The sequence below is a fragment of the Natrix helvetica genome (assembly GCF_964273705.1).
Source record: "Natrix helvetica genome assembly, chromosome: 1".
Lineage (NCBI taxonomy): Eukaryota > Metazoa > Chordata > Lepidosauria > Squamata > Natricidae > Natrix > Natrix helvetica.
In genome coordinates this window covers 79797568-79807362 of record NC_138548.1, presented here as the reverse complement: position 1 = coordinate 79807362, position 9795 = coordinate 79797568, and the positions used below count along the sequence as shown (strand labels likewise).

Below are 9795 nucleotides of genomic sequence, written 5' to 3'. Positions count from 1 at the left end.
TAAATATATATATTAATGCTGTAGAAATTCAGCTTTCAATGGCAACTAGAGATTTCCTTCATTTCTGGCATGTTTATTGCTGATTAGCTGTTTAACTCTCTTTTTTTTGTCTTGCTCTCTTAGAACTTTTTCCTGATAATAAAATTGGCTACAATAGATATATAACAAATGCAGCAAGGTTGTGTAGACTGACTGTGGTTTAATTATCTTGTGTTGCAAAAGCTATATACTAAGCCTCTTATTCTAAATGCCTTCAACTTCTGTTACTAGACCCTTTAAATCCCCAGTTTACTTGATGAGATAATGTTTATCAGAAAGTCTAGATAATTTTTAAACCATTAATCAGTTCTAGTAGAAATTGGCTGTATTTAGTTAGTCACTGCTACTCTTTGTGAAAGTATGCTCATTTTTAAGTAGACAATACATTAACTAAAAATAACATTAGTATCTGTCAGGTACCATGCATTTTCTACAAATTGCTCGGATATCCAAGCAACTTAGAAGATGAAATACTTTTCAGATAATGCAAACTCTGGCAATTGTACATAGAAATGAAAAGTAAAGATGCAGCAACATTTTTAATTATTATTTTAATCATCCACAATTCTAATAAAACTTCTTAATCAGCTGAGAATTTTTTAATACTTGACATAAATATGAGCGGATAAAACTTTTAAGAGGTTACAACCCAGTGAAAATAATGAAAATAAATCCATTAAATGAAAATAATGTATTAAAGAGCAGAGCATACATGCTAGATAAAATTTGAAAACAAATACAGTAATGAAAGGAAAAATGGAATCTTCTCTGGCATAAGTGATTAGGAAGACTATAACAGATAGGGATCTATGAAGGAAGGAATGTGGTCTTAAATTTGGTTTTAGTAGCAATGTCCACCAAAATAAGCAGGGGTGGGATTCTACCAGTTTTGCCCGATTCAGGCATACCAGTAGCTCTGAAGATCTGCTGAGCATCAGGTGGGCCCACCCGCCTGCCCCCGGGTTATACTTATCTTTATTTCCTTGTTTTTGAACCCAGCTGATCAGCGAGGCAGAATGGATTGCCACCCCTCAGCTTTTTTCCTGTCAACTGCGCAAGCGCGCACGAAGTGAACTGGTTGTTAAACCGATAGGATGCCACCCCTGAAAATAAGTATCTATAAAGGCAGATGAGAAATTCTAATCTTCATGCAAGACATAGACAAGTACAGGAGGTCACATTGTTTCTGTAGCTGTCTAAAATAGCAATTTCTATGTTCCATTTATTCACTAGATTTCTCCTTAGCCATTAATTCTTTTAAATACTATTTATATCTTTGAGAAAAGGATTAGGCGTACTTCAGTATGCCATCATCAGCTCTATATCTATATAGTTAGTAATCTTTCAATTCCTTTTTGTAGTTCTGGGACAGAAGTAAATACTGTATATAACTGTGATGGCAAACCTATGGCACAGGTGGCACCCAGAGCCCTCTCTGCGGGCACAGTAGCCATTCCCCCAGCCCAGCTCTACTGCGCATGCACGCACGCCTCCCACTGGCCAACTGGTCTTCGGGTCTCACATGCAGGGGTGGGGCGCATGCGTGGGGGTACTCTCATTGCATTTTGCGGCTTTTGGCATGCTTTTTTTGCACACTTTCAGCACACGACGACAAAAAGGTTAACCATCACTGGTATATAATCAGCTCTTTATGGGCAAGATTGAAACCAAATAATGGTCACAAGTACAGAGATTTAGCCTTAACTTTTAAAAACTGGTACTCCATATTTACATCCATGATAAAACATTATTATTTAATTACTTTCTTTGTCCAACTATAATGCAGATATATGAAATAATAGATATACACTTTAGCTTGAATTTGAAACAAGTACTATCACTAAATTTTCCCTTGTGAATTTTTGTATGGAATATTAATGTTTAATTTTAATAATTTTGTATGAGTATTACATTGTTTTAATTTCAAAATATATTAAGGGCAAAGTGGTCAATCAGCAGTCCACTAACTTTTAAAAAATTTTTTAAAAAAAGACATTACAATTAATGCACTAACAATAGGTAACAAACATCCAAACATATGTAGATTCTAAAACTATTAAAAGAAGACATATGTGCTTAGTATAGATTTACAAATAGAGAATGAAGCAAAATATTTTAACACTGGACATATTAAAGAATAGTTTTGAATAGCGATCTCTGAAGTTGAGTGTCCACTTCTATAGACTGACTGTATTTAAAATATGTTATAGAAGTGGGACAAATTTTATCTGACAAGATTAAGATTGAATTGAAAGTGGATTTTAAAATGACAAGTTACAAGAATGACATGGAAAAAGATATTGCACTGGATATTCAAAAGAAACCAGGTGATGTCTTTTTTGTATATAATTTATATTAAAACTTTTAAACAAGAAAATAAACACTTAACAACTATTATAAAGTAAGAAAAAAGAAGTAAAAGTGCAAGAAAAAAAGTTGAAGAAAAATGGGAAAAAGATATGAAAATTGACTTGCAATATTTTTTCATAGCAGTAATTAGATATATATATATTTAATCTCTCCCTCCTTATAGTTATGTTATAGTGCTCTTCCTTCTATAATCTCTTCTTATCATCAAAACTAAGTTTATTTTTTTTTTCATTTTTATGCAGAAAGTCCATAAGAGGCTTCCAATGAACAATAAATCTAGATAATGTATTTAATCAAAAAAAGTTTATCAATTTCAGCAAATCTGTCAAATTTTCCCCTAAAATTTTATAGTTGGTAAACTACACAAGCTGCTTTTCAATATAATACAGCATTAAAGTATTGTTCAGATACTTCCTTTAATTCATCAGGAAAACTACCATATTTTTCAGAGTATAAGATGCTCCGAAGTATAAGACGCACCTAGATTTTTGAGGAGGAAAACAAGGGAAAAATATCCGCCTCTGCCTCCCAGCAATTTGCCTCCTTGCAACAAACAGTACAAACAATATACACTGTTTGTAGTATTATATTTCAGACTATATTTGTACAGATACTGTGAAAATTGATGTGCTTTCTGGAAGTATAGTTATTCTCTGCTGTTTAAAAGAATAGCACTTTTTAAAACAGTAGCATTGGGCCTCTTCAGATCAAGCATTTATTTTAAAAAGCTTCATTTTGTTCAGTTGTCTAGAATAATAATAAAGCAGTCTTTAAAAAATAAGTCTAATAATTTGAACATTCTGTAGGCATTTATAGTTGTTGACTTACCTCCTTACAGCAAGCAGCCTGATTAGCACAAGAAAAAAAAAATCTGCCTCTGCCTCCCAGCAATTTGCCTGGTAGAGCAAACAGCAAGTTTCACTTTCAATTTCTTCCGATTATCAGCTATTTCAGGCTGCAGAGATTGCTATAGCTTATTGAAGCTTCCACAAGCCCCCGTTTGCCGCAAAGAGATAAATTGCTGGGAGGTAAAGGCCAAAGGGTTGGGGCCAGTGGGTGGGTTGGGCTACATTCAGTGTATAAGACGCACCCAAATTTTCACCCTCTTTTAGGGAGTCTTATACTCTGAAAAATACGATAATCCATTCTCAAAACAGAGATGCAGTTTTCTCTATTTGCATGGTGTCATGTTGCCATTCTCTCACTTAGTGAAGTCTTTATCCTCTCCCAAAATAACATCAAGACCCATCCTTTTTTTAATTAATGAAGAGGCGATGTATGTGCATGTATTTGTTGTTGAATATGATTTTCTCACTAATCTGTGAGTGTTGTGGATTGATCCACAGGATCATCAATATCTGGAAGGGAGTTAAAATATTATATATTTGATTAACATACAATTAAATTCATTTCCCAATATTACCAGAAAAAGGAAGAAAGGACTCCTGTCCTAAATTTTCTAGAGGGTTGAGCTAAAGTGCTAAGGATAGGAGTTAATGCACATGGGTTTTCTATAATCCTAGTCAAATAAATTCAGAGAAAGTATGTAGATGGCCATTTCCAGATACTGTTATTATTTAATAAATGTGCTGTGTTCTTAAGGGTTTCGGGTTTTGGGGGGGGAGGGGTGGGGGTCGAATGATATTGTATCTTGCACCAAAATGAATATTTAACACTATATGTTTTGTAGCCTGGTGAAGCAAAGCCGTGTTGAAGATGAAGCCAATGTAATATTAGAATGGATTAATGGGGAACTGCACATCAAAGTCTGCTGTCCTGTTGATGTGGGCAGTGAACTGCTATGCTGGTTAACTGACTCACAGGACAGTCCTACTTGTCTGAAAAATAATATCCTAGCACATACCTCAGATGGGGAACTTGATACAGAAAAGAAAACACGGCAAAAAATGCCAGTAATAACCACAACCAAGACCAGAGATTTAGAAGATGAAACTTTGCTGCAAAAAGATGATATTGTCCAGGATTCCTCTGCAGGTACTGTACATGGTTTAGAAATTTTGAACTTCAAAAGCAGTATCATACATCATTCTGGCAAATCAAATAGGAAATGAAATATACGGGTAGTGCTCCTCTTAACAACCACAGTTGGGCCCAAAATCTTGGTTATTGAGCAAAGCGGTCATTAAGCGAGATGCCATGTGACTGCTTTGCTCAACAACTACAATTGCGGTTGTTAAAAAGCGCTCCAGGGAAGGGACATGGGCCTCTCAGATGTGATAGGACAGGGAGAGGACACGGGCTACCTACCATACCCGAGAAACCCAAGCTCTCTGCCCCAGCAAGGAGAACAATTACAAGAATGACGACACTCGCTAGTATTTTCACCAGATTTGAAGTCCGTTCCTCAAGGGCCCTAAGGAGCGTCACCTCTGGAAATCTTAATTCTGAAAGGTTCGGAATGCTGGAATTTGCTAGTATTGAGGCTTCCCCACTGAAGGGGCAGAAATGCTAGTGAACCTCAGTGTTTTGCACAGGGGGGTGGGATAAGAAAATTCCTTGGCGTGCTGGGGAATGGACCTCAAATCCAATATCCCTTCCACAATTCCCCTGCCCATTTCCTAATTAACTTTGTGAAGACGTTTACAGAAGAGGTAAATGGCAGGTTACTTAAACAGGTTTTCAAGTGACATTATGTGACAGGGCGAGGCCAGCATGATATTTTACAACAGCCAGAAATGCTTTGCAAGTCATAAAGTGCCCTCCCAAGGCTGACATGACTGCAAAGAGTCTAAACGGCTCGTTGTAAGTCAACAACTGGCTGTAAAAATTACTTTATTTCTGATAACAAGATTTTAAAGTAAAGATCTGATATCTTAAAGTAAAGAATTCACTGTCACATTCTATTCATAGGAAGTTTTGAAAAGTGCCTCTTTTGAATTGTTGTAAGGACTTGATATATAGCCATCTGTCTGAAATGGTTTAGGGTTTCCTGCCTAGGCAGGGGGTTGGACTAGAAGACCTCCAAGGTCCCTTCCAACTCTGCTATTGTATTGTATTATATTGATGGTATATTATATACCATTATATAATTATATTATATACTAGCAATTTTATAAGGTAGATTCTTATTTTTGAACAAAGATTATTGAAAATATTTAAATGTAAATCTGATAAACCTTTCAAGCTGAATGCTCCATTTTCTGTATTTTTATTTATTTTACAAATGGTACTCTAATGGATAGCATTATGAAGCCCACAAAGAGTAATTTGCAAATAGGCTTTCCTAGTTATTCTTTAATTTTCACTAGTAATTTCAAAGCACGGTGTTTTTCCATTCAGTAGCTCAGTTTCAGTGATTGGGAGCTGAGTCTGAGAATATTTATACTTTGCCTAGGACTGCTGAGCAGATAGACTTGCTGAGTAGAAGTCATGCTAGTCTTCCTTACTGAATTTGATTCAGTAACTCTGGTCAATGCAGTTGTATAAGCAGCAATGTATTATGCTGCTATATCTCATGAAGTATGTTACTATAATGCAGAATATGTTATAAATATCTGACTGTACAATTATACTACAAAGGAAAGCTAGTTTGGTCCAATAGTTAGGGCACCAGGCTAGAAACCACCAGAATGCGAATTCTACTCCTGCTTTAGCCATGAAAGCTGGCTTGGTGACTTTGTTCCAACCCCTCTGTCTTAATCCATGAGGTCAAGCTCAGGTGGCAAACTGGTCAGTAAATTCTTATCAAAGCCATGGTATGGTATTAATAAGTTTTACTATAAAGTGACTATAACTAGTTGATGTTTTGTTAAGAGAGCTAACAGTTCCTGATTCCATTCTTCAGGCATTCCTGGTATTTCCAAGTTTGCAGAGTTGAAGGACAGAGCCCGTTGCGTTTCTGTGTTGAATAAGAAGCTACAGATGGAACAGATTCTTGGATTAGATGTCAATCTCAAGAAAAGCAGTAGAACTTCTTCCTTGCAAATTGAACAATTGAATACCAAAATAAAGAGTAGAAATACTACACTTTTAAACAAACATCCTGTTTCCAAGGATGATGAAGGCAAAGAAGATTCTCAGGAACAACAGATGGCTGAGAAAAAGTCAGCTGCAACATTGACTGAAACCTGTTCACACCCAACACCACGCAGTGTAGTTTGCATCAGTGCCATTTTGACTGATAATGTAGAGCCATTGAGGAAAGAATCCTGTGCTGAAAGAATCCCGAATGGATATCTTCCAAGTAGACCCAAAGACAGGGCAGAAAATCCTAGACAAGAGGAACCGTCACATAGATACAAGCCTGATGATTCCGCTCACACAGAATCAAGCACTAAAAGACGACACAGGTGTAAAGAGTGTGGGAAAGCCTTCCTTCAGCTCTGCCACCTGAAAAAACATCATTTTGTGCACACTGGTCACAAACCATTCTTGTGCACAGAATGTGGCAAGAGCTATAGTTCAGAAGAGAGTTTCAGAGCACATGTGCTGGGACACAGCGGGGTACGACCTTTTCCCTGCCCACAGTGCCACAAAACATACGGCACCAAGCGTGATCTTCAAGAACATCAGGTGTTGCATACAGGCCAGCGTCCCTACGTCTGTCCAGATTGTGGAAAATCATTTGCCCGTCGACCTTCCCTTCGTATCCATCGCAAGACACATCAAGTTAAACAGCCAAGCTCTACCACCTCTTCTGCCTACCAGTGTGTGATATGTGGACGGCACCTGGCCAATCCAGGATCACTGCGGAACCACATGCGCCTGCACACGGGGGAATGTCCTTATACTTGTCCATACTGTCCCAAATCATTCCGTCAGAAAGGCAATCTACGTGGGCATCTTAGGTTACATACAGGGGAGCGTCCTTTCCATTGCCATTTCTGTGGAGATGCCTTCCCACAGCGTCCTGAGCTGCTCCGTCATCTGATTTCCCACACAGGTGAGGCTCATCTGTGTACAGTATGTGGGAAAGCACTGCGTGATCCCCACACGTTGCGAGCGCATGAACGCTTGCATACAGGCGAGCGGCCTTTCCGCTGCCATCTTTGTCCCAAATCCTATCCTTTAGCAACAAAACTCCGACGTCATCAGAAAGCCCATCATGGTGACCAGCCCCATCAGTGTAACGTTTGTGGCATAGTCTACAGCCTCCCTCAGAAACTTCAGCGCCACAAGCTTGAGCACAAAGACAATATAGTCAATGATTCACCCAAATCTGGCATTAAAGATCTCAAGGATACTGCCATTTCAGAGCAGCCTGCTGTGCACACACTGAGTGTGGCAGAGCCGGGCAGGAAAGCACAAGTCGTCGTCTCCAACACTAAGTACATTTCAGCACAAGAGGGCTCTGCCCAGCACAAAGATCCCATTGAAGTTGCTGAGGAAGAATGTATCATTGTGCAGGAGCAGGCTTCCCCCAGTAACACGTTTCTTCTTCAAGAGGGTGTTGGTTTTAGTGCTGTGGCAGAAGTCATTGAGATAGAATTGGGAAGCTGAGCATTGCCTTTATTTTGGATTATCTGGAATGCATGTATTTTATTTATTTAGAGAATTGATACAGCCGACCATTCACTTTCAATGACTCTAGGTGGCTTACAAAAAATTAAAAACCCAAATGTATAAAGAGTAAAAACAATAATCTACCACCCCACCCCACACCGGCAACATCAAACAAGCCACAAGCAATTTGCTTTTTCTCTAATTGTGAAAGGGCAGCATGATGTCTTCGAAGCACAGAATGCTAGAGAAGTGCAGGTACAGTTAGTCCTCAATTTACAATTGCAATGAAGAATCATGGCATCAAAAATCTTAACGGACTGGTTTGGACAAAACTGAGCAGCATTTTTTCTGCAGCTGTTGATAAAAATAGGATCACCAACATGATTGCCAACGTCCAATGACGGATATGGCACAAGAAGAAGAAGAAGCCTGCCCATTATAGTTGGAAGTTGTGTCCATAGCCATAAGTGGGGGACTATCTGCATTTGACTTCAAATTTGGCTGAATTATCAATATCAGTGCCTAGAACCTTTATCATTGAATTGGATGCTAGGCTCAGTGAATAGACCAGAAGTTATTTATTAAAAATGTTCACTAATTAACCTTATACGCAGTCAATATTGAGCGAGGACTGTTTGTATCTATTTGCAGTTCTTTAGAAAAAACAGTGATAATGCACATAAGCATTGATCAGGTGGTTCTCCTAGGCGCTGCTTGGAGTGTCCAAGCATGGGTTAACTTCAGCTTGCTGCCCAAGGACTGAGTTTAAATCTTTAGTGTAGCCACCCCTCCTGTTCCCTTTGGAGGTCAGTTTGAAAAACTCAGTCGCCCTAAAAGGATGTGTTTGAGATTTCTAGTCCTTGGATAGCAAGCTGGATTTCTCCTAATTGGATTAGTGTAGCCTTTTTATTGTTTTTTTCCACTGTTGTAGTCTTAGATAGACCTAGGTTTTTTGTTTATACCATTGAACCACAGTTTCCTTCATCTAATTGCTTTCCTCATGCATGGACCAGGCTGGTGGGAGCATTACAGCCTCCCTTGTTTCCACGAGGCTCTGGCAGCACTGGGAGGCTCGTTAGAGGCTGCTGACGAGCCTTGGGGTCAGGTAGGGAAGTCAGGAGCCCCTGCAATCCGTCAGAAGACCCCTCTTAGCTCCAGAGGCTCTACTGAGCACTCTGGATCACTGATGGCAGCCCAGTGTCGCTCCAAATGTGCGGCGGCCATTTTGGGAGAGAAAAAAATATATGCGCTTTAAATCCAAGCCGCTTTTTTTCTTGCTCACTGATGCAGCCTGGGAGGGGTGCTGGTCAAGTGACTTGCTCTGGGTCTCCAGGCAGGCCTCCCCCTCCCCCGAAGATCTTGATTGGCGGCACAAAGTGTTTGGCTTTCTGGGCCATTCCTTGTCCTTTATTAACAGCGCGGATCTGCAGCGCCCTGAGGACTTCTCCTACTGGCGCCATTTTGTTGCTGCATTCCCTGTTGAGCCGTTACTTCAGAGATTCATCTCATTTTGGGACTCTAGTTATTCCAAGCAACCTTCTGGATACCGGGGTTTGGGGGCTGAAAGTTTCACCATGGCCAGCAAGAATGTGGAGAAAGCTGCAGATCAGGCAGGGCCTACCATCAACAAGCGCAGCAGGCCCAATCCTGTGGCCAAGGGTGCCAGTGCAGCATGCCCCACTAAAGGGAAGCAGCCTAGAACAAAGAGAGGGTCCAAGGGAGAGGAGAGGCTGGCTGAGAGATGCCAGAGAGCCCTAGAAAAGCAGTTTCAAAAGGCTCAGGGCAACCAAGGGCTTGAAAAGGATCTCCCTCCACCTGCTGAGGTTCCTACTGACCCCTCATTCTAGATCCTCATCCAGATGAACCCCATCTGTGGTAAAGGAGGGTGATTTTGGGTTCTCCCCCAACCCCTCTAGGGCCTCT

The 9795-nt window shown here is 39.8% G+C and overlaps 1 protein-coding gene across 2 annotated transcripts in view; it reads left to right on the top strand.

Moving 5' to 3' along the window:
• Positions 1–8652, top strand: part of ZNF408 (zinc finger protein 408) — a 13488-nt gene extending 4836 nt beyond the window's left edge. For both annotated transcript variants that reach the window (XM_081937441.1, XM_081937440.1), the window contains 2 exons: positions 4100–4404; positions 6215–8652. In XM_081937441.1, coding sequence (XP_081793567.1) covers positions 4100–4404; positions 6215–7869 — 1960 coding nt within the window. In that variant the 3' untranslated portion in view covers positions 7870–8652. The remainder of the gene's footprint in view (positions 1–4099; positions 4405–6214) is intronic.
• Positions 8653–9795: the final 1143 nt, after the last annotated feature.